This window comes from Muscardinus avellanarius (assembly GCF_963383645.1).
Source record: "Muscardinus avellanarius genome assembly, chromosome: 3".
Taxonomy (NCBI): Eukaryota; Metazoa; Chordata; class Mammalia; order Rodentia; family Gliridae; genus Muscardinus; species Muscardinus avellanarius.
This window is the reverse complement of record NC_137788.1, coordinates 117,004,790-117,029,963: the sequence shown is the minus strand read 5'-3', so window position 1 is coordinate 117,029,963 and position 25,174 is coordinate 117,004,790. Positions and strand designations below refer to the sequence as shown.

The following is a 25,174-nucleotide window of genomic DNA, read 5'->3' as shown; positions in this document are numbered from 1 at the left end:
TAATCCCCACACTTGGGAGGCGGAGACAGGAGGATCGCGCAGGTTCGAAGCCAGCTGTGCTGGCTTAAGAGACCCTGTTTCCAAATAAAAAAGTATAAAAATAGGTCTGGGAGTGGAGTCTGGAGGTAGAAGGGCTTCCAGGAACCACGGTACCACCAAAAAAAAAAAAAAAAAAATAATAATAATAATAATAATAATAATAAATCCAGATCTAAGCAAGGCTCTTAATCACAAATTAATCTTAATTTGTTGTTGTTGTTGTTGTTGTTGTTGTTGTTTGGTGGTACTGGGGGTGGAACCCAGGGCCTTTCTACCTCCAGGCTATATTCCCAGACCTATTTTATATTTTATTTGGAAATAGGGTCTCACTAAGTTGCTGAGAGCCTCACTCAGTAGCTGAGGCTGGCTTCGAACCCGTGCGATCCTCCTGTCTCAGCCTCCCAAGCGCGGGGATTACAAGCGTGCGCCACCATGCCTGGCTTTTCATCTGTTTTTAGCTAGAGTTCCTTTGCATATAACTTTCTCTTATTAACTGAGGTTAGTTAGTTAGCCTGACATGCAGTTTGTGGGAAAGAAAGGGTAAATATTTAAATATTTAATTCTTCCTTTTTATTGTCAATTTTCAGAGTAAAGAATTGATGCCCTTGTCGATCCCATGATGTCTAATGAGATAATTATTGGAGTTTTTAATATTTGATTTTTGAATGTCATGTTAAGTTTTAAAAAAATTAAATGTGACTAGATCAGTAGCATATCCGTCACCTTTTATTTGGTGGTGATACTGAGGATTGAATGCAGGGGTACTCCTCCACTGAGTTGCACCCCCAGCCCTATTTATTTATTTTGAGGGGCTGGGATCAAACCCTTGGCCTCCTGTATGCTAGGTTAGCGCCCCACTACTGCGCTACATCACAAGCTCCTGAGGTTGGAACCCAGGGGCATTCTACCTCTGAGATACACCCCCAGCCCTATTTGATTTTTACTTTTTGAAGCAGGGTTTTGCTGGGTTGATGAGGGTCCCACCACCTGCTGAGGCTGTCTCTGAACCTGTGACCCTCCTGTCTCAGCCTCTCAAGTCCTTGGATTATAAACATATGCCACCATGCCAGGCTGGCTCTTTATTTTGAAACAGGGTCTTGCTAAATAACTCTGTAGTTGGCCTTGAACCTGTGATCCTCCTGACTCTGCCTCCCGCACACTGGGATTTCAGATGTGTGCCGTCATGCCCAGCTGCATGTTAGCGTTTTGGCCAGTGGAGGTTCCTCCTGTCTGCCTCGGCATGTTCTGGATACAGTCCACGTTAGCATCCTTGCTTTGTGGGTACAGCAAGGTGTCTTCGGCTTTCTTTGTATATTTCCTACCCTAGACCTAAAGAAACAAGCCATTTCCCCAAGGTGCTCTTTTAGTGAGAATGGCATTTAAAGATCATGATCTATGTTCTGGGTGTTATCGTTTTACGTGGGCCTCTTCTTTTGCCTTTAATCCAGTGATCAAGGTTTTCAGGGAGGTAAGCAGGTGTTTGGTATTGTTCTTATTTCTCTTTTGTAGCAAATGCAAAAACCCATCCCGCTCACATTTACTTATCCACTACGCCGTGGCACAAGGGCAGGCGTGGAGTGTGAGGCATTTTGAAATTATACAATGGTGGAGTGATTGCAAGAACATGCTTGTTTTTACAGATTGCTGATGCTTCTGTTTTGTTTGCTTTGCTTTGATTTCTTCAATGCTTCTTTAGCAAGAACTCGGTTTTTTTTTTAACACCCCCCCCCATTCTGTTATTGAGACTTTTAGCTAGAAGCCATTTTCTAACCCTCGAGAGCATTTCAGTGTCTGTATAGTGCAGTGTAGAATGGTAGTTTGGAACACTTGACATTCCTAATTTCAGCATCACATCAGTGATGACCTAGGCCTGGTATGTGAGCAGACATGGCAGGAAGGGACAGAATCACATTTCCTCCACTTAGGTATGAATATGCACCCGTTTTTGACGTGTATGTGGTCCTGGGGATGGAACCCAGGGGCTTTCTACCTCCAAGCGACACCCCAGCCCTATTTTTATTCTTTATTTTGAAACAGGGTCTTACTGAATTGTAGAAGGCCTCACTAAGTTGCTGAGACTGGCTGCATTCTTCCTGCCTCAGCCTCCCAAGTCCTGGGATTACAAGGGTGCACCACCACCCCTGGCTGCAACAGTTTTATCTTACCCAATTAATACCCTATTTATATTGGATTGACCTTGAAAAGGGATTTTGTTACTGCAGCTTGTTGCTTTGTTGTTTGTATATAATTTCAATTTTCACTTATTTACATGTGAAATCTTTCAATTTGTTTCTTATTTGTCATATGAAGACCCCAGTTCCTAAAGAGAAGGACTAATCAGGTAGAAATAATGGGGTAGGAATTGGGGATGGGCTAAATGTGCATGTATGTCTCTACCGTCTTGGAACCCATTAAGATGTATGACTACAATGCACCAATAAAAAATAAAGAGAGAGATAGAGAAGGACTAATCCTTGTTTAGTATATACCTCTTGTTGGATTGCAGGTTTGTGGCCACCCTCAACAACTTAGTGAGTCCCTGTTTCAAAATAAAAAATTATATGCCTCAGCTGCATATGGTGATACATGCTTATAATCCCAGTACTTGGGAGGCTAAGACCGAGAATTGCAGGTTTGTGGCCAGCCTCAGCTACTTAGTGAGGCTTTCTGCAACTTAGTGAGACCCTGTTTCAAAATAAAAATAAAAGCCGGGTGGCGCACGCTTGTAATCCCAACATTCAAGAGGCTGAGACTAGAGGATCACTTCGCAGACAGCCTCAGCTGTTTAGTGAGGCCATTTGCAATTCAGTGAGACTCTATTTCAACAATAAAAAGAAAAAAAAATAGGGCTGAGGGTGTTACTCAAAGGTACAGTAAAAGAAAAGATAGGGCTGGGAGTGTAGAATGCCCTTGGATTAATTCCCAGTACTGGAAAAAAAAATCTGCCTCTTGTCACAATATTTTGTTATTATCATGTGGAATTGATGATGCCAATTCTTAGGAAATAAAGGTGCTTAATATTTCCATCTTGGGACATAGATTTTATGAAAAATAAACAAAAATAATTTGTGAATCTTGAATGATATGAACAAAAAAAAAACTTAATGAGACCCTGTTTCCAAATAAAATATATATATTTAAAAAAATAGGGCTGGGAGTTTAGCCCAGAGGTAGAAAAGCCCCTGGTGTTCCACCCCTAGTACCACAAAATTAAATAAATAAATAAAAGTAGTGTGTGGTGGCCCATGCTTGTAATTCTAGTACCTGAGAGGCTGACACAGGAGGATCGCAGGTTTATAGCCAGCTGCAGCCACTTAGCCCTTTGAAACTTAGTGAGACCCAATTTCAAAATAAAAAATAGTGCTGGGCGTGGTGGCTCACGCTTGTAATCCCAGTGATTGGGAGGCTGAGACAGGAGGATCATGTAGGTTCGAAACCAGCCTCAGCTGGCTTAAGAGACCCTGTTTCCAAATAAAATATAAAATAGGTCTGGGAGTGTAGCCCGGAGGTTGAAGTTCCTGGGTTTCATCCCCAGTACCACCAAAAAATTAAAAAAAAATTTTTAATAAAAAATAGGATATATATAATCAGAGGTAAAATGCCCCTGAGTTCAATCCCCAGTACCTCAAAAAAATTAAAAAATAAAAATAGAAATAAGCCAGGTGTGGAGGTTCATGCTTGTAATCCCAGTACTTGAGAGGCTGAGACAGAAGAATCATAGGTTCAAAGCCAGCCTTGGTTCCTTAATGAGGCTCTTAGCCACCTAGTGAGACCCTTTTTCTGAATAAGAAATAAAATCAGGCTGGGCATGTAGCCTGGAGATAGAATGTACCCAATACAAAAACAAAAACAGGGATGAGAGTGTATCTGGGCAGTAGAATGCCCTAGGTTCAATCTCAAGTAACATCCCCCGACCCCCAACCTGGCACAGAGGTGTGAGCCTCTAGTCCCAGGTCTCAGGAGACTGAAGCAGAAGACGTGCTTGAGCCCAGGAGTTTGAGGCCAACCCAGAGGCCAGCATAGTAATTCCCACCTCTAAAAACACAAACAAGAAAGAATTAAAGATAGAGATCTTGCATATTAATGGCCTACGTTTATATGCAGGGTGAATATGTGAACTGGATGTGTGTGGATATATTGTGTGTGTGTGTGTGTGGTTTGTGTGGGTGTGTATGGTACTGGTGATTGAATACAGGGGCATTCTACCTCTGAGCTAGATCTCCAGTCCTATTTATTTATTTTTATTTTGAAACATCACTACATTGATGAGGGTTTTGGAAGTTGTTGAGGCTGGCCTGGAACCTGCAATCCTTCTGTCTCAGCCTCTTAAGTACTGGGATTGCAGCTGTGCACTACCATGCCTGACTTGGGTATTTGGTGATTTGTTTATTGCTTAAGATCTGTCCTAACAAGCACATTTTTTATAAGTGGCATTAAAAAGACCTTTGTTTAGTGAGGCCCTATGCAACTCAGTGAAACCCAGTTTCAAAATAAAGAATTAGCTGGGCGTGGTGGTGCACATTTGTAATCCCCATGCTTGGGAGACTGAGACAGGAGGATCGCACAGGTTCGAAGCCAGCCTCAGCTACTTAGTGAGGCTCTCAGCAACTTAGTGAGACCCTGTTTCCAAATAAAAAATATAAAATAGGTCTGGGAGTATAGCCTGGAGGAAGAAAGCCTCTGGGTTCCACTCCCAGTACCCCCCCACACACACACACACAATAAAAATAAAGAATAAAAAATAGGACTAGGGGTATAGCCTGGAGGTAGAATGCCCCTGGGTTCCATTCCCAGTACTGAAAAAAAAAAAAAAAAAAAAAACCCAACTTTGTAATAGGTGCATGGTGCATATCTATAATCCTCAGGTTCATGGCTAGCCTCAGGAACCTAAGGAGGCCCCTCCACAACTTAGTGAGAACTTATTTCAAAATAAAAAAATAAAATAGGGCTGGCCCCCCTGGTGTCCAATCCCTACTATCAAAAAAAAAAAAAAAGAAGAAGAAGAAGAAGGAGGAGGAGGAGGAGGAGGAGGAGGAGGAGGAGGAGGAGGAGAGAAAAGAAAAAGATCTTTGTGGAATTAAGTCATATATCAAAAGAGAAAAGCTAGCCGGGCGTGGTGGCGCACGCTTGCAATCCCAGCATTCGGGAGGCTGAGACCGGAGGATCGCGGTTCGCGGACAGCCTCAGCTATTTAGTGAGGCCCTCTGCAACTCAGTGAGACTCGGTTTCAAAATAAAGAATAAAAAATAGGGCAGGGGGTGTAGCTCGGAGGTCAAGTGCCCCTGGGTTCCATCCCCAGACCCGCAAAAAAAAAAAAAAAAAAAAAAAAAAAGAGAAAAGCTGATATTAAGGGGAAATTATTATCAGCTTGTATTGGGCGACACTGAGAGATGTATCACAGCTGGGGTGAGCTATAGGCGGGTGTTTCTCTGCATACATTTGTGTGCATCTACACCCATACACTTACGAAGGCTAGCTAGTGGACCACGGTAGTTCTTCTGAAGCGAGGTTGCCAAGCCTCTCGCCTCTCCCTTTCACGTGCCTATCGCTGCTTTTCCCACAGCGTGGTCTGGCTTAAATTCTTAAACCATTTTGTCCCGTTCACATTTCAGGCCATTGCAGCAAGGGTCGGCATGGACAGTACGACGGTGAATTACTTCGCCTTATTTGAAGTGATCAATCATTCCTTTGGTAAGTGCTAGTGACCAATGTTTTGTTTGGGGGTATTTCATTCTAGTACTGTTGGACAGAGACTATTTTCTGAGAGAAGAGTTTAAGGACACGGAGAGACTGCCGCACTCAGTAGAACTATCTCCAGCGTGGCCTTAAAGATGTCAGTGCTCTTGGTCTTTTTCCCTCTTTTGTCAGTAGGTATAGGCTGCACCTGGCACAGAACCAGATACTCTGGTGAGGTTCTTTTTATGTGTGGTACTAGGGATTGAATGAATCAGGGACATGCTACCTCTGGCTACTTTCCCAGCCCAGTATTTAGCCATTTGGTGGCTGAGTCTTGCTCGATTTTGGAGGCTGGTTTTGAACCTGCAATCCTCCTGTCTCTGCCTCTCAAGTACTAGGTGAAGCCACCATATCTGGTTTCATGAAGTTCTTGTATATCAAAGGTTCTTTTTTCTTTTCTTTTTTTTTTCTTTTTTCAGTACTGGGGATTGAACCCAAGGACATTCTAACTTCGAGCTACATCCCCAGCCCTATTTTTTTTTTTTTTTTTTTTGGAAACAGGGTCTTATTTATTAAGTTTCAGAGTACCCCACCAAGTTGCTGAGGTTGGCTGCGAACCCGAGATCCTTTTGTCTCAGCCTCCCAAGTACTGGGATTGAAACCGTGTGCCATCACGTGTGGCTCAGAAGTCATATATTTTAATGAAATAGCCTTAACCCCTCTTAAAGAGAGGGGAAGTAGCCAGATGTGGTCACACATGCTTGTAATCCCAGCACTTGGGAGGCCAAGACAGGAGGATTGCAGGTTTGAGGAAAGCCTCAGCAAGTGGCGAGACTCAGCAACTAAGTTAGATCCTGTTTCAAAATAAAAATAAAATAGGGCTGGGGTATATCTTGGGTTCAATCCCTAGTACCACACAAACACCCCCCAAAATGGGGAAGTTCAATTTAGCTATATGTAGTTTTTATATACTTTTTGATTTTTGTAAAATTTTTTAAGAATAGCCTTTTTTCCCTAGAAGAAAGAAATGTATCACTTAAGATCCTTCGTTTTGATACTTACTTTTAAGTTTATTTCTTTATTTATCTGTTTTGTGGTACCAGCGATTGAACCCAAGGCCATTCTACCTCTGAGCTACGCTCCCAGCGCCCCCTTTTATTAAGCTTTTTTATTTGAAACAACGGTTCCTTAGGTAGCTGAGAATCTTGCTGAGTTGCCAAGGCTGGTCTTGAACCTGTGATCCTGTCTCAGTCTCCCAAGTACTAGGATTACAGACATGTGCTGCATGCCTGGTTCATATTTAAGTTTCAATATTAATAGATTTGCTCTTCCTAGAAAATTTTATTGCGTGGTTACAGGATCTTTTCTTTTCTTTCTTTCTTTCTTTTCTTTCTTTCTTTCTTTCTTTCTTTCTTTCTTTCTTTCTTTCTCCTTTCTCTCCCTCCCTTTCTTTCTTTCTCCTTTCTCTTTCTCCCTCCCTTTCTTTCTTTCTCCTTTCTCTCTCTCCTTCCCTCCCTTTCTTTCTTTCTTTCTTTTCTTCTTTTCTCTCTCTTTTTGCAGTACCAGGGATTGAACTCAGAGGTATTCTACCTCTGAGCTAGACCCCCAGTCCTATTTTTTTTTTTTTTTTGAAACAAGTAAGTTGCAGAGGCTGACCACGAACCCATGATCCTACTCTCTCAGCCTCCCAAGTACTGGGATTACAGGTGTGTGCTACCATGCCCAACTTAGGAACTTTCTTTTATATTTTATAAAAGCTACAGGCTAGCCAGGCGTGGTGGCGCGCGCTTGTAATCCCAGCATTTGGGAGGCTGAGATGGAAGGAACACAGTTCGCAGACAGCCTCGACTACTTAGTGAGGACCTTTGCAGCTCAGTGAGACCCTGTTTCAAAATAAAGGATAAAAAATAGGGCTGGGGTGTAGCTCAGAGGTCGAATGCCCAAGTTCCATCCCTAGTATGGAATAAAAAAAAAGCTATGGGTGATGGTCATGGTAATCATACCACGAAGGGGAGGGAGCCTGAGGACCTGCTCAAGTGTCATGGGTTTACTACACCTCCTGGGTCTCTTCCACGTCACACGTACACAGGGCTAAGACCAGAAATGACAGAGGTAACAGTGGTTGGCCAGACCCTCCTCATCCCAGGAGGGAGGAGTGTGGGAGGATCCGCCGTCTAGCTGTCCCAGGTCCAGGCAGAGCACCTTTGGGTCCCCTGAAGCAGTCATCTCCCTACGATTATTTTTCTTCCTGCTTCTCAACAGCCTAATTAGGCAGATACAAATTATGTTACAAAGGATTGCTAGGTTACCAGGATAGTTGGATTCTAATTTTATTTTCTACAATTTGAGTTTCATTTTCAACAAAATGAGAAATATTAAATCTGTCTTTTACAGCGCTAAAAAGCCAAATAAACATCAAGAGAATAAAACTCTGGAAAGACAGTATAGAAATGAAAAGAGGTGGTGTTTTATCTTGCTGTGCGTGGGTAGGAAGAAGTCCTGTTACTTAGACTCTTGTTTCTGTGGTGAACGCCTTAGAGTTTCAGGGTGGGATGGAGTAGGGTCAGCTTTTCAGCTCTTAACAATAAAAGCATTTCAAACTCGGTGTGTACTTGGGAGACTGAGGCAGGAGGATCGCAGGTTCCAGGCCAGACTTACCGACTTAAAGAGAACTTAAGCAATTTAGCAAGGCCCTATTTCAAAATAAACAAAAAGGCTGGGGAGGTAGCCCAGTGGTAAAAGTGCCCATAGTTTCAATCCCCAGAACCCAAAACCAAGACACCAATAACATAGTTCATTGAAAATGGCTGCATGAGCGTATATACCTATAATCCCAGTGTGTGGGAGGCTGAGACAGGAGGTTCACAGGTTCAAGGACAGCCTCAGCAAATTGTGACTCACCAACCTAGCGACCCTATTTAAAAAATAAAAAAGGTGCTGGCAGTGTAGCTCGGAGGTAGAATGCCCCAGGGTTCAATCCCCAGGACCACACATACGCACAGAAAATAAAAGGCCACAGGAAAGGCTTGCTCTGAGGATGTTCAGGGGGAATCAAGCCGTAACTTTCCAGAAATGGATCAGCTGTTTTAACTGAACTTGAGTTGATGCCGTCTGTCTGCAGTCATGTTAACTGAAGGCCCTCCTGGGGGATCCAGCCGTTGGATGCTTGGCTGGCCATAGTCTTAGTGAGAAGGGATCTGTTTGGCTAAACAGATGGTTACTTTGTGCTCCCATGGCAGAGCTTCTTAATGGATCTGAGCTGATATTCTAGTTAATGATAACCTGCCATTCTTTTTTAAAAAATTATATTATTTATTGGTACTGGGGGTTGAACCCAGGGATATTCTACTCCGAGCCACATCCTCAGCCCTATTTTATTTTATTTTATTATTATTATTTGTGTGTGTGTGTGTGTGTGTGTGTGTGTGTGTGTGTGTGTGGTACTGGGGTTCCTGGAAGCCCTTCTACCTCTGGGCTACACTCCCAGACCTATTTTTACATTTTTATTTGGAAACAGGGTCTCCTAAGCCAGCACGCGCGGCTGGCTTCAAACCTGCACGATCCTCCTGTCTCTGCATCCCAAGCGCGGGGATTACAAGTGTGCACCACCACGCCCGGCTAGCCCTATTTTATTTTGAAACAATGTCTTCCTAAGTCATTGAAGAGTCTGACTAAATCGTTCAGACTATCCCGAAACCTGTGATCCTCCTGTCTCCGCATTCCAAGTACGGGGATTACAGGCATGCGCCACCAGACCTGGCCATAACCTACCGCCTTTGATTTACCTTGCAGACTTTATTTTAGGGGTGCTCCTTGTGTGTCTTTTCACTCTAGCTTTCTTGTGTTTTGTCTTTTCTTCAGTACGTAAGCTGGCACCTAATGAATTTCCTCATAAACTCTACGTCCAGAATTATACATCAGCTGTGCCAGGCACCTGCCTGACCATTCGGAAGTGGCTTTTCACGACAGAAGAAGAAATCCTTTTAAATGACAATGACCTTGCTGTTACCTACTTCTTTCATCAGGTGGGTGAATTCATCTTCCTAAAAAGCTTTGTTTCTCTTTCTGCTTGTATAAAGGTAGAATATCCCAATTCATTGTGAATCCTTGGGTAAGCCACTTTGCTTCTGAGTCTTGAGTTACATTTATTTGTTTTGGGGTTTTTTTTTGTTTTTTGTTTTTTTTTTGCAGGTTTGACCTCCGAGCTACACCCCCTGCCCAATTTTTTATTCTTTATTTTGAAACAGGGTCTCACTGAGTTGCCAAGGGCCTCACTAAGTAGCTGAGGCCGTCTGCGAACCGCGATCTTCCGGTCTCATTTATAAAGCATTCTAGCTGGGTGTGGTGGGGCACACTTGAATCCCAGTACTTGGGAGGCTAATACAGGAGGATCAAGGCCAGCCTCGGCAGCTTAGCAATAACCTCCACAACTTGGCAAGACCTTGTTTCAAAATAAAAAATAAAAAGGGCTGGGGGTATAGCCTGGAGATAGAATGCCCCTGGGTTCTATCCTCAGTACCGGGAAAAAAAAAAAAAATTTAAGTACTGTTATGAGACAGACACCATTCCAGGCGTTAGGGATTTGAATAAAATAGAAACACAGTATTTTTATTTGGTCATTAAAAAAAAGAATTATAAAATTTTCTCCTCAGCTGAGCTGGGCGTAGTGGCTCACGTTTGTAATCCCAATACTTGAGGGGCTGGAACAGGAGGATTGCAAGTTTGTGGTCAGCCTCGGCTACTTAGTAAGGCCCTCCACAATTAAGTGAGACCCTGTTTCAAAATAAAGACACTTTCTCCTTAGCTAACTACTACAACTTTTTTTTTTTTTTTTTTTTTGGTACTGAGGATTGAAGCCAGGGACACTCTACCACTGAACTATACCCCCAGCCCTTTTTTATTTTTCATTTTGAAACAGGATCTCACTGAATTGCTGAGGCTGTCGTGGAACCTGTGATCCCCGTTCCAGCCTTGCAAGTACCAGGATTTTGGGCCTGTGCCGCAGCAGTGGGCTTTCTGAATAATACCTAAAGTTGGCCATCCTCCCAGGGTTGGTTTCAGGACCTCCTCCCCACCCCACAGACACCAAAATCGGAGACGCCCAAGTCACTTCAGTAAAACGCAGCCCGGTGTTTGAATATAACCTACCCACATCCTCCTGCGTGCTCTAGGTCATCTCTAGATAACTTAGGATACCTGGTATAATTTAAATTGTGTAAACACTTGTGACTCTGTGTTGTTTAAGGAGTAATGACAAGAAAAGAATCTGTACATGCCCAGCAGAGACACAATTTGGGGGGAATATTTCTGCTCTGCCACTGGTTGGTCTTTAGATGTGAAACTTGCAGAGATGGGGCTGGACTGAACCTGCGAAACTGAATAAGTGCACGCTTGTAATCCCAGTACTGGGGAGGCTGAGACAGTAGGCTCACAGGTTCGCGGCCAGCCTCAGCTTAGTGAGGTCCTCAGCAACTTACTGAGATCCTGAGTCAAAATAAAGAATAAAAAATAGGGCTGGAGGTGTAGCTCAGAGGTAGAATGTCTCTCTGAGGGCATCTATCCCCAGTACCGCAAAAAAAAAAAAAAAAAAAAAAAAAAAAAGAATGTACTTGTTAACGATTTTGTATTCTCTTCTTCCTCGCCTTTGTTTTGGGAACAGGCTGTCGATGACGTGAAGAAAGGTTACATCAAAGCAGAGGAAAAGTCTTACCAACTACAGAAGCTATATGAACAAAGGAAAATGGTCATGGTAAGTTCATGTTCATGGGATGCTCTTATACAACGTCCTTTTTACCTCTTAAACTTGTTGCTCCAGTCATTTTTGAAAGATTCAACAGCCTGATCCATGACTTAACTAATTTAAAAAAGAGAGAGAAGGAGCCAGGGATGGTGGTGCACAACTGTAATTCCAGTACTCGAGACCCTGAGACAGGAGGATTGCAGGTTTCAGGACAGCCTCAGCAACTTAATGAGAATCTCAACCGTCTAGAGAGACCCTGTTTCAAAGGGGGGATTTGAGGTATAGCTTGGGGGGGGTGGGTATAAAAAAATCCACCATGTTTCCCAATTGAACACATAAAGCGCTTGGATTACTACACATAGAAAGGTAATATATATATTTTATAATAACTAAACAGTATTTATGTATTTATTTACTTACTTATTGCGGTACTGGGGATAGAACCCAGGGGCATTCTACCCCTGAGCTACACCCCCAGCCATATTTTTTAGGGCTAAATACTAGATTTAGATTTTTCACCTTACAGTGATTTTAGTCGTGATTTAGCAATAGCAAAACACAAAGCCGTTTGTTCTATAGCTCCCATTTCCACCGTTGCTGAGACATTTGTGCTCAGCAGCACCGGCACTTATCTGATGCCTTAGAGCTCTGGTGTTCAGTTTGGCAGCTACTAGCCTCAGGTGGCTATTTAAATTTATTTAAATTAAACAAAATTTAAAAATCAGTTCTTTAGTGGCACTAGGCACATTTCAAGTGCCTATGTGTGGCTAGTAGCTGTCTAGAACTTTTTTTTTTTTTTTTTTTTTTTTTTTTTGTGGGTCTGGGGATGGAACCCAGGAGCATTCGACCTCTGAGCTACACCCCCTGCCCTGTTTTTTATTCTTTCTTTCTTTCTTTCTTTCTTTCTTTCTTTCTTTCTTTCTTTCTTTCTTTCTTCTTTCTTTTTTGTTTTGTTGTTTTGGTGGTACTGGGGTTCCTGGAAGCCCTTCTACTGCTGGGCTACACTCCCAGACCTATTTTATAATTTGGAAACAGGGTCTCTTAAGCCAGCGCGGCTGGCTGTGAACCAGCGCGATCCTCCTGTCTCCGCCTCCCAAGCACAGGGATTACAAGCATGCGCCACCACGTCTGGTGGTATAGAACATCTTTATCACTATAGAAAGTCCTGTTGGATGGGCTGCTCAAAGTATTACTTAAACATTTTGAAATTAGTTTTCAATTTGTATGCCATAAATGCAGGGATTTGTCACATAATTCAGGATTGAAATTGTCAAAATTAGTAAAGGACACATACAAAATTTTTACTTGTAGCATTTTGCAGTGTCTCCCTTAGCAGAGTCACATGTAGTTGAAATTGTTCCAATTATAATTTTTCATGATTTTTTTTTGGGCGGTCCTGGGGATGAAGCCCAGGGGCATTCTACCTCCGAGCTCCACCCCCAGCCCATTTCTGATTCTTTATTTTATAACAGGGTCTCACAGAGTTGCAAAGGGCCTCACCAAGTAGCTGAGGCTGTCCTCACACTCTCCTCCTCTCAGCCTCCCGAATGCTGGGATTACAAGCGTGTGTCACCATGCCTGGCAAGTTTTCTTGATTTTACAGAGGATAGTAATTTTATTGGTAATGATTCTAAAGGGATACTTGAATTATTTTGAACCTTCTGGGTACTTTTTATAAGAGAAAGTTCATCCATTTAAATTAATTGAGTTTGAATAAAAACGTAAGCAAAGCAGCCATTGACCATACTTACAATCTTCTATCCATGTAGCATAGTTATTTTACCACTTATATGATGAAAAGTAATAAATCTCTGCCGGGCGTGGTGGCGCACGCATGTAATTCCCGCGCTTGGGAGGTGGAGACAGGAAGATTGCACAGGTTCGAAGCCAGCCGCGCTGGCTTAAGAGACCCTGTTTCCAAATTTTAAAAAAGTATAAAATAGGTCTGGGAGTGTAGCCCGGAGGTAGAAGGGCTTCCAGGAACCCCAATACCACTTTTTTAAAAAAAGTAATAAATCTCTTTGCCTCAGAAAATTGCCAAGATCAGGAGCCATCTTACCCGCCCTCTACATCTCAGCGGGCTGGAAGGGAAAATGCAAAAGTCTTTTAAATATAGTTCAATCTTGGCAGCATTTTGGCTAAGGGGACCTTTCCATGTCTGAGAGAGGCTTTTAAAGCACAGCTTCCACCTGTTCTTTACGGTAATGACATTTTCTTTTGTATAATGTGTCATTCTGACCCATACATTTGCATCTCTTTGGTGAAAAGGCTGTAGACTAAAGGGCCTCAGCCTCGCAGTATTCTTTGCCTTTGCCAAAGGCAACAAGGCTTTCCTGTTCCTGAGAAGGCAACAGAAATCAAAGTAATTTTACAATACATATTGTTTCTTTGTATAAATAGTACTCCAAATACACTATCCTCCTATTTATGGTGTAATGAAGAATATTTGTTACACAAATATATGTGTGCCTGGCACAGCGCAGGGTGCTGGATGCTAGAGAAATCATTGGGGTTTTTCTTTGGCAAAATAGAGAAAATCTGAAGCCAGGTGTGGTGGCGCACGCTTGTAATCCCAGGACTTGGGAGGCTGAGACAGGAGGGTCACAGGTTCGCAGACAGCCTCAGCTACTTAGTGAGACCCTGTTCAAATAGAGTTAAAAATAGGACTGGGATGTAGTTTGGAGTAGAATGCCCCTGGGTTTAATCCCCAGTACTGGAAAAAAAAAAAAAGAAAGAAAGAAAGAAAAGAAAGAGAGAGAGAGAGAGAAAATCTGGATTTGATAAGCAGAGAAATCTATTATAAAATAATTAGTAGATTCAGGTTTATTAATTTCAGAATCACCCAGTTTAGAACTAGAGTGCAGTTGATACACAGATGTTTTCTCACGAGTTTGTCTTTGGCATGGAGTATTAGACACCCGTAAACATTTATGGAATTCTGCTGCATTCGAAAGCTGATACCAGCGCATCAGTAGGTGTCAGCCACGTGTTCCTGCAGTCAGATTTGAAAAAATCTCAGCAATGTTTGGATTCAAGAATCAGTATTCAACTAGGCTCAGTGGCCTACGCCTATAACCCCAGTACTTAGGAGGCTGAGACAGGAGGATTGCAGGTTCTAGGCCAGCCTCAGGAACTTAGCGAATCCCTGAAAATAAAAATAAATCAAGCCAGGTGTGGTGGTGCACGCTTGTAATCCCAGCATTCGGGAGGCTGAGACAGGAGGATCACAGTCTACAGCCAGCCTTAGCTACTTAGTGAGGCCCTCTGCAACTCAGTGAGACCCTGTTTCAAAATAAAGAATAAAATTGGGCTGGAGGTATAGCTAGCTAGCTAGCTAGCTAGCTAGCTAGCTAGATAGATAGATAGATAGATATAAAAGATAGATATAAAAACATATAGCTGGGGGTATAGCTTGGAGGTAGAATGCCCCTGGGTTCAATCCCCAATCTTAAAAAATGCCCCTGGGTTCAATCCCCAATCTTAAAAAAAAGTGTTTCCTTCTCCTTTCACTCCCTTCTTTCCTTCCTTTCCTCCCTCCTTACTTTCAGACAAACAGCAGACATGTTTTTTACTTTGCATACGTTGAGGCGGCCTGGTTTTGTTGGACCGATAAATACAAAGTTTTTTGTTGTTTTGTGCAGTGCTAGGGGTTGAGCCCAGGGCGTCCTACCACCAAGCTACACCCCTAGTCCTATTTTCATTTTGTATTTTGAAACAGGGTCTCACTGAGTTGCAGAAGCTGGGCACAAACCTGCGATCCTCCTGTCGGAGCCTCCAAGTGCCGGGGTTACAAGTGTGTGCCACCAAGCCTGACGAAATTTTTTTCCCCCTGTGACACTGGGATGGAACCCAGGGGCATTCTTTGGAAAGAAACAGGGTCTTGCTGGATTGATGAGAGTCTCCCTACTTTGTGTGTGTGTGTGTGTGTGTGTGTGTGTGTGTGTGTGTGTGTGTGTGTGTGTGGTGCTGGGGATGGAACCCAGGGGCAATCTACCTTTGAGCTATACCCCCAACCTGATTTTTTATTCTTTTTTGGTGGCACTGGGGTTCCTGGAAACCCTTCTATCTCTGGGCTACACTCCCAGACACCTATTTTTTATATTTTTATTTGGAAACAGGGTCTCTTAAGCCAGCAAGGCTATCTACGACCCGCAATCCTCCTGTCTCTGCTTCTTGAATGCGGGGATTATGCATGTGCCACCATACCCAGCTGCGAGTCTCACTACTTGCTGAAGCCATCCTTGAACCTACGATCCTCCTGTCTCAGCCTCCCCAGTACTGGGATAACAAGTGTGAGCCACCATAAAAAGTTTTATATTTATGTTTCTCACATAATTTATAATGAGTTCACACAAGGCAGTATATGTAAAAGTCGGTGTTCCTAAAAATGTGGTCCTCAGCCTACTTCCATGGAAATCACTTGTGAAGCCCCTTAAACTACCACCTCTAGACCCCAGCTCACATTTACTAAGCCAGAGACTCTCAGGGCACAGGACATGGGGACCTTGGCTTTTAAAGAATGTACTGGTAAGAGCCGGGCGTGGTAGCGCACGCTTGTAATCCCAGCACTTGGGAGGCTGAGACAGGAGAATCCAGGTTCGCAGCCAGCCTCAGCTACTTAGTGAGGCCCTTAGCAACTCAGTGAGACCCTGTTTCAAAATAAAGAATACAAAATAGGGCTGGGAGTGTCACTCAGAGGTAGAATGCTCCTGGGTTCCATCCCCAGTACCTAAAAAAACAAAAAGAAAAAAAAAGAAAGAAAGGAAAGGAAAGGAAAGGGGGGAAAAAGTGTACCGGTGATTTTAAACTTTAGTTGCTTCAGAATCACTATTCCAGGGCCAGGAGAGTTGGCTCCTAAGTTTCCTCTCGAGCCCTCAATTCAGATTTAGGCTTGGTTATATCCTTGGCAGATGGTTGAGAGAATGGTGAGTTCTTCAGGACAGACCTTGACTCATTCACCCTACGTGCTCTGCTCTGTTCAGGGCTGAGTCTTGGCCTTAATAACTGTCCTATTTCTGTACTTAACCTTTCTTGCTGAATTAAGAAACGTTTATAAAACGTCCCTTTTATTCCTTCCCTTTTCTGTGGCCTAAATGGGCCACCATCTATGTGGTGTGTGAATCAAGGAAGGGATTCAGGAGCGTGCATAGTTACTTCAGACTTAATAAAGGAGCTAGGCCAGGTTTTTTTTTTGGGGGGGGGGCCTGGGGGTGGAACCCAGGGGCATTTGACCTCCAAGCTACACCCCCTGCCCTATTTTTTATTCTTTATTTTGAAACCGGGTCTCACTGAGTTGCAGAGGGCCTCACTAAGTAGCTGAGGCTGTCTGCGAACCGCAATCCTCTGGTCTCAGCCTCCCGAATGCTGGGATTGCAAGCATGTACCACCACGCCCGGGCAGTTTTGTGTTTTAGGTATGTGTTAGAGCTGGGCAGATGGCACATGTCTGTGGTCCAGCACTTGGGAGGCTGAGATGAGGATCACAGGCTCAAGACCAGTCTCAGCAGCTTAGCAAGACACTCAGTAACTTAGGGTGTGAGGGCGATCTGGCTGCGCTTCTGTCACCCCAATGATCACCAGGGTGGATTCGGCTGATCTGGCTGGCTAGGCGGGTGTCCCTTCCTCCCTCACCCTCCATGTGCGTCCCTCCCGAAGCTGCGCGCTCTGTCGAAGAGGACGACCTTCCCCACATAGAGGGGGACCGGTCTTCAGTCAGGGTATACGAGTAGCTGCGCTCCCTGCTAGAACCTCCAAACAACCTCTCAAGGTCCATTTGTAGGAGAACGTAGGGTAGTCAAGCTTCCAAGACTCCAGACACATCTAAATGAGGCGCTGCACGAGGCAGTCTGCCTTTCTTTAAAAAAAAAAAAAAAAAAAAAAAAGACACTCAGTAACTTAGACCTTGTTTCAAAACAAAAAATAAAATAAGGCTGGAGTATAGCTTGGAGGTAGAATGCCTTTGGGTTCAATCCTCTGTACCCCCAATTACATTTATGTGTATTGTAAATATGTTTGAAAGCAAAAATTTACCTTTTTTGGGAGGGATTGCTAGAGATTAAACCCAGGGGTGCTTTACCACTCAACCACGTTTCCATCTCTTTATGGGGTTTTTGGGGTTTGCCTTTTTTTTTTTTTAAAGCCAATCTCTCTAAGTTGCCAGGGATGGTCTTGACACTGTGATCCTTCTGCCTCCTCCTCCCAAGTAGCTGAAATTACGGGTATGTACCATCATGCCTGACCCCCCCCAAAAAAAATCACCTTTCCCAAATTTTGAATTTGTGTAAAAATATTTGTGTACATCCAGGAGTGTCAGGATTGCCCTCTTGAAACCAAGAAATACTACCCAACCTGAGATGCTCTGAAAACCTTAACTTTCCTGGTGAGACTTCACCCCTAGCTTCTCACTAAGTTTTGTTTTGTTTTGATGTGATACTGGGAAATGAACCCAGGGGCAGTCTCCCTCTGAGCTACACCCCCAGCCTTATGTATGTATGTATGTATGTATTTATTTATTTATTTATCTATCTATCATCTATTTATTTATTTATTTTGGTGGTACTGGGATTAAACCCAGGGATATTCTGCCTCTGAGCTACACTTTTAGCCCTTTTCATTTTGAGTTTTTGAAATGGTCGCACTAAGTTGCTGAAAGTCTCACTACTTGCTAAGGCTCTCCTTGAACCTGCAACTCTCCTGTCTCCGCCTCCCAAGTACTGAGATTATAGACATATGCAACCTTGCCCAGCTTACCTTTATTTTGGTGGAGCTGGGTGCAGAGCTCTAGGGCATTCGACCACTGAGATTCACCTCCAGCTCTATTTAATTTTTTTTTCTAACAGAATCTCACTTTGTTGCTGAGAGTCTTGCTGTGTTTGAAGTTGTCCTGAAATCTGTGATCCCCTGTCTTAGCCTTCCAAGTACTGGATTATAGTCATGCACCACCACACACTCAACTTTTCTTCATCATCATCATTATTATTATTATTATTATTATTATTATTATTATTATTGTTGTTATTCTGGGGATGGAACCCAGAGGCTTTCTACCTCCGGGATATACCGCTAGACCAATTTTGTATTTTATTTGGAAACAGGGTCTCACTCAGTTGCTGAGAGCCTCACTAAGTAGCTGAGGCTGGCTTCGAACCTGCACCATCCTCCTGTCTCGGCCCCCAAGTGCTGGGATTACACGCCTGGCCAGCTTTTCTTTTTTATTTTGAAACAGGATCCCACTAAGTTGCTGGGGCTGGCCTGGAACCTGCGGTCCTCCTGTCTCAGCCTCTCAAGTGCTAGGATTCCAGGAGGGTGACACCACGCCCTGCTACTGCCCTTAGTTTTCACTTTGGTTATTTTTAGAACTTACTCCAGTAAGAAATCCCCTGAAGGTCATTTTCTTTCAAGGACTACATTCTTCATTCTTAGTGTGGAGGGAGAGAGCTGCTTTTGACTCAGAGGGAGGAAGAGACGCACACATTTTGTCTGGGCTTTGCTGTTCTAGGCCTTAACGCACATTCTCATTCCCTTTTTACGACAGCCTCGCAGGTGTCTCCCCCAGTTGATAGGAAAGTGGAGTCTGAGAGATTGATAGCCTTCTCCACGCTGGGTGTGGTGGTGCACACCTGTAATCCCAGCACTTGGGAGACTGAGACGGGAGGATCGCAGGTTCCAAGACAGACAACTTAGTGAGATCCTGTTTCAAAATAAAAATTAAAATGGGATGGGGGCATAGCTCGGAGCTGGATTGATCCTGACCTTTATCCTCAGCATTACAAAAACATATATATTCTCACCCAGGATCACGTAGCCTGTTAGAAATAGAATAGGTGCGGGGTGCTTGCTCTGTGGTACAAAGCCATCTACTTCTCTCTTTTTAAAAACAAATCTACAACAGGGTGTGGTGGCGCATGTTTGTAATCCCAGCATTCCGGAGGCTGAGACCAGAGGATCATGGTTCGCGGACAGCCTCAGCTACTTAGTGAGGCCCTTTGCAACTCAGTGAGATGCTGTTTCCAAATAAAGAATAAAAATAGGGCTGGGGGTGTCGCTCAGAGGTGGAATGCCCCTGGGTTCCATTCATAGCACTGCAAAAAAAAAAAAAAAAAAGAAGAAAAAAGAAAAAGAAAGTAAGGAAGAAAGGAAGAATAGTACAGTAGCCTCGTGTGCCGTTACCCAGCTTCAGCTTTCTGTCATTCATGTTTCTTTCTTTTTTCTTTTTTATCTTTTGTGTTTTGGGTTTTGTGGTACTGGGAATGGAACCCAGGGGCATTCTTCTTCCAGACTACACCCACAGCCCTATTTTATTTTTTATTTAGAAACAGGGTCTCATTAAGTTGCTGAGGCTGGTCTTGAACCTGAGATTTTCCTGTCTCAGCCTCCGATGTACTGGGATTCTAGCTGTGTACCACCAGGCCCAGTTTAAGTACTCGGTATTTAATATTCACAAATAACACTGTAGTACAGGTACAATTATTATTTTCCCCTTTGTACCCAATTTGTAGAAGAAACTAAGGCTTCTAAGAGTGAGTCGCTGGCCTGAGTTTAAGAGAGAACTTGTCCAAGGTCACACCATTCGGAAATAATGGGGCCAGTATTTAAGCGTAGGGTAGCCTGGGCCGAATCTCTTTTTGTTTTTGTTGTTACTGGGGATGAAACTCAAGGGCAGTCTACCTCAGAGCTACATCCGCCACCCTTTTTTTATTTTTTACTTTGCACCAGGGTCTTATTAGTTTGTTGAGAGTCTCACCGAGTTGCCGAGGCTGGCCTCGAACCTGTCTCGGCCTCCCAAGTACTGGGGTCACAGGCCGGCACCACAGGGCCTGGTTTCACTTACACACCTTCTTTAAGTAGAGAAAAGGGTGTTGGAGTTTAAGGGCGGAAGCCGAGAGTGGGTCAGGGATTGTCAGAGTCTCTTCCCAGTTCAGGAAGGAGTATGAGACTGAGGCCTAGTCTTCCCGGGGCTGGGTGAGAATATCCCCTGTCCCCTCTCTGCTTCGATTCGTGTTAACGCTGTTCCCTTCCCTTGTGCCCAGTACCTCAACATGCTGAGGACTTGCGAGGGCTACAATGAGATCATCTTCCCGCATTGTGCCTGTGACTCCAGGAGGAAGGGCCACGTCATCACAGCCATCAGCATCACGCACTTTAAGCTGCACGCCTGCACCGAGGAGGGCCAGCCCGAGGTGAGTGTGTCCGCCTCGGGACTCACGGCAGTGTTCCCGCCTCTTTGTGGGGGAAATGCAACCAAATCAAATCTGTGTTTTGATTGGGGTAGATAACAAGCTCTGGATCCATAAGATCTTCAATTTCTTTTATTTATTATATTTACTTTTTTGTGATACTGGAGATTGAACCCAGAGGTAGTCTACCTCTGGGATACATCCCCAAACCAATTTTATTTATTTTTGAAACACTGTCTCACTAACTTGCTGAGGCTGGCCTGGAACCTGTGGTTTCCTGTCTAGGCCTCCCAAGTACTGGGATTTCAGATGTGAGCTGCCACACCCAGCTTCCATTGACATTATTTATTTATTTAATGATACTGAGAATTGAAACCGTGGATAGACTCCTGCCTCTGAGATACAACCCCCAGTGCTTGCTTGCTTATTTATTTATTTGTTTGCTTATTTATTTATTTAGAGGTTAAACTCACAGGCCTTGTACCTCTGAGCTAGACCCCAGCTTTTTTTTTTTTTTTTTTAACAGTCCTAGGGATTGAACCCAGGACATTGTACCTCAGAGGTACACCCTCAGCCCTACTTTTTTTTTTTAAACAGGGTCTTACCAAGTTGCAGAAGGCCTAAGTAGCTGAGGCTGGCCATGGACCATGAGCCTGCGATCCTCCTGCCTCAGCCTCTCAAGTACTGCGCTTACAAGTGTGCTCCAGCACACCCGGCCTGCCCCCAGCCCTTTTAATTTATTATTTATTTATTTATTTATTTATTTATTTGTTTATTGTGGTACTGGGAATTGAACCCAGAGGCGTTCTACCTTCAATTTACACCCCCAGCCCTATTTTTTGATTTTGAGACAAGGTCTCACTAGGTTGCTGAGAGTCACACTACTTGCTGAGGTGGTCCTTGAACTTGCGATCCTCCTCAGTTTCTCAAATACTAGCATTTTAGGCACGTACCACCATGTCTGGCTTATTTTTTTTGTTTTGTTTTTTGTCTCGCTATGTTGCTGAGGGACGACCTCAATTGTGGAGGCTCATCTGGAGCTGTGATTCTCCAGTCTTAGCCTCCCATGTACTGAGATTACAAGCTGTGCACCATGGCGCCTGGCTCATTTGTATTTGGAAACAGATGAGGATGAGGTCTCCTTTTTTTTTTTTTTTTTTGGTGGTACTGGGGTTTCTGGAAACCCATCTACCTCTGGGCTACACTCCCAGACCTATTTTATATCTTTATTTGGAAACAGGGTCTCCTAAGCCAGCACGGCTGGCTTCAAACCTGCACGATCCTCCTGTCTCCGCCTCCCAAGCGCGGGGATTACAAGCGTGCACCACCACACCCGGCCCAGATGAGGTTTCCAAATAAAACTCTCGCTAGGTTGCTGAGAGGCTTGCTTTGTTGATGAGGCTGTTCGTGACAGACTGTCCTCCTGGCTCGGCCTCCCAGGTCCTGGGATTGCAGCCTGCACACCATGCCGGGCTCGTTGCCTTTGATTCTTTTGTTCAGTCCAATTCCTGAAATGTCTTCATCATTTCTCCTCTGCTGCCTGGCCCAGAACCCCTTCCCTCGGTGCCCGGCACTCTCGCTCAAACCACAGGCCTGACTCTTGTTCTTGATATCCAGAACCAGGTAATAGCGTTTGAATGGGATGAGATGCAGCGGTGGGACACGGATGAAGAAGGAATGGCCTTCTGCTTCGAGTATGCACGAGCAGAGAAGAAGCCACGATGGGTTAAAATCTTCACACCATATGTGAGTGGCAGATAGGGAAGCATGCTTGGGGGCGCCACCTGGGTGTCCTAAAGATGTAAAGAGAGAGAAAGAAAGCAGGAAGTTTTCTTGAAATGGGAGCCCCAGGTCCATCCGAGTTTTTTCTTTAGTCCCACAAAGATGGCCATCTTTCGGGTCCCCTTGGCTCTAGGTACCACTAGAGGGAGCCAGAGAGCCGTAGGTGGCCAGGCCTGGGTTGTGGTTCTGGTCTGGCGAGTTTGGGAGATGGTGGCGGGTGTGACTGTGGTGCCTGGTCTGAGAAGTCAGTGAGAGTTGCTTTCTTCTTTTTCCCTTTCAGTTTAATTACATGCATGAATGCTTTGAGAGGGTGTTCTGCGAGCTCAAATGGAGGAAAGAGGTAATTCTACAGCGTTCTTCAGTGAACTTCATGATTTTGATTTTATTTGTTTACAGTCCGTAGGCCGTGGCCAAATGCCTGGGACCCTCCACTCCATTTTTGCCTTTCTAGGACTAGTAGTTAGAGACTGGTTATCCATGTAAGCCAGAACATTCTTCCAGCGAGGCCGGCCTCTGAATGGTGACTGGGCCGCGCAAAAGCCCCGCTTCTTATCTGGAGGGCAGGAAGCACCACTACAGGCTCTTCCATGTAATCACTTCATGGACTCTCTTCTGCCTGAATTTTTTTTTCCAGTGAAATCACTCTCCATCGTCGTTCCTGACCCAGATGGTCAGCTGCGCGATAGTCTTCCAGATTAACTAAGAATGTGTATGTGGGGGAACATTTTTGTTATTGCTATCTGTACATGTCAGTGCTGAAGCAGACTTTAGAAGATTCTAAAAAATTAGGGGCTGGGAATATAGCTTAACAGGGTGCTTACACATTATACACGAGGCTCTGAATTTGATCCCCAGCAACACACACACACACACACACACACACACACACACACATAAATTAAATTAAAATAAAATAAAAAACAGCTACTTGTTCTCAAAGGAGGATTAGGAGATAAAGTTAAGAACAAAAAAAATTTTTTTTTCTTTGTGCTGCTGACATTTGAACCCAGGAGCATTCTACCTCTGAACTATTTAGAAAGAGGGTCTCATCAAGTTGCTGAAAGCCTCACAAAGTTGCTTCAAATCTGTGATCCTTTTGTCTCAGGCTCCCAAGTACTGGGACTGTACACGTGTATGTCACCGCACCCACTATGGAACAAGAAAATTTTGCTTTATTTTGGTGCTTTGTTTTGGTGTTCTACCTCTGAGATACACCCCAATCCCTATTTTATTTCTTATTATGAAACAGAGCCTCACTGAGTTGCAGAGAGCCTAAATACCTGAGGCTGGCTACAAACCTGTGCTCCTCCTGCGGCAGGAAGAGCACAGGTACTGAGATCACAGTACTGATCACAGGTACTGAGATTACAGGTGCATGCTGGCCAAGAAATTTTTTTGTATGTGTGGAACTAAGGATGGAACCCAGAGGCTTTCTACCTCCGGGCTACACTCCCAGACCTATTTTATATTTTGTTTTGAAACAGGGTCTCACTAAGTTGCCGAGAGCCTCACTAAGCAGCTGAGGCTGGCTTTGAACCTGTGCTATCCTCCTGTCTCAGCCTTCCAAGCGCGGGGATCACAAGCATGCGCCACCATGCCTGGCTTCTGGCCAAGAAATTTTATATTCTCAGAATAGTTGAAAGAATATTGGATTCTGAAAATCACATATAGTTGTTCTCTGAGCTTTTTTCCCTCTGAATTTTGAGTAATTCCTTAGAGCTGAGTATTTTCTTCTGTAAAATGGGAAAACTGAGCCACATGATTAATATTCTCGGGTCCGTCCAGCTCTAAGAAGCCATGTGTGGTTCTGGATGGAAAGTTCTATCGGGGAATGAGGCCAGCCAGATTGAGCCGTCCAGCCATAGCGTTTTACTTGCTGTTGTGCCAGATTGGAAGGGAGATGGGGAAAGGCTTCCCAGTAACTTTTTTTTTCTGTTTTTCTTTCAGAACATTTTCCAGATGGCGAGGTCACAGCAGAGGGACGTGGCCACCTAGCCTTTCCTTCCCCGCCCGTCTCCATCCCGCCTCCTCTTGTCCCTTTTGTCTCCCATGTCAGACAGAGTAACCATTAACACAAAAGAAGAGTAAAAGGAAAAAAGTCATTATATTCAAAAGCCCTAAACTAAATATTATTAATAACTCCCTTTGAATCTCATGTCTCTGGAATATCAAGCTGGTAGAGAACAGCAGATTGGTCAGTACCAGAAATCCAGTGAGTTCAGACAGGAAAAGAAGTGAGCCCAACAACTCGCCAAAGGTGTCTTTGTCCTTCGCCTGGGCCTCATACCAACAGACTCTCCTTGTACTATATTTTTAAAACTGGAACTATGAACTGCATCCATTTGCACTGTTCGGACATATATATGTATGTATGTAAAAAATTATATATACACAAATTAGCTGCACGTATATACATATATATATTTCTTTTTAAATTTCATATTGATGGCAGTACCTTTTTAGCTTGTGTTTTTACACACCTTTCACTAGAATTCATGACCTCTCTCTTGCTCTTTATTTTGAAACAAACTTTAAAAAAAAAAAAAGGAAAAAAAATTTACAGGGAAAATACCTCTCCTCATGAAGGACTCGAAAAGTTTACAACCTGCTTGGGTTTTTCCCCTTTTTTGTATCGAGTGCAGTTTCTGGCTCGTGGGTTGCCAGAGAGTCTGAGGAGCAAGGAGCGCGTGTCTTTTCTCTTGCAGGAGGGTGCCGGGGAGGAGAAGAGGTGTGTTTCGCGAGGGCAGCATGGCTGCGCATCT

At 43.9% G+C, this 25,174-nt stretch overlaps 1 protein-coding gene across 1 annotated transcript in view; it reads left to right on the top strand.

Moving 5' to 3' along the window:
- SNX27 (sorting nexin 27) overlaps positions 1-24,407 on the top strand; it is a gene marked incomplete at both ends in the record, with an annotated part of 76,502 nt that extends 52,095 nt beyond the window's left edge. Inside the window, 7 exons of the mRNA XM_080692965.1 lie at positions 5,652-5,730; positions 9,577-9,740; positions 11,375-11,464; positions 20,484-20,633; positions 22,248-22,376; positions 22,693-22,752; positions 24,360-24,407. Of these exons, the coding sequence (XP_080549091.1) occupies positions 5,652-5,730; positions 9,577-9,740; positions 11,375-11,464; positions 20,484-20,633; positions 22,248-22,376; positions 22,693-22,752; positions 24,360-24,407 (720 nt within the window). The remainder of the gene's footprint in view (positions 1-5,651; positions 5,731-9,576; positions 9,741-11,374; positions 11,465-20,483; positions 20,634-22,247; positions 22,377-22,692; positions 22,753-24,359) is intronic.
- Positions 24,408-25,174: the final 767 nt, after the last annotated feature.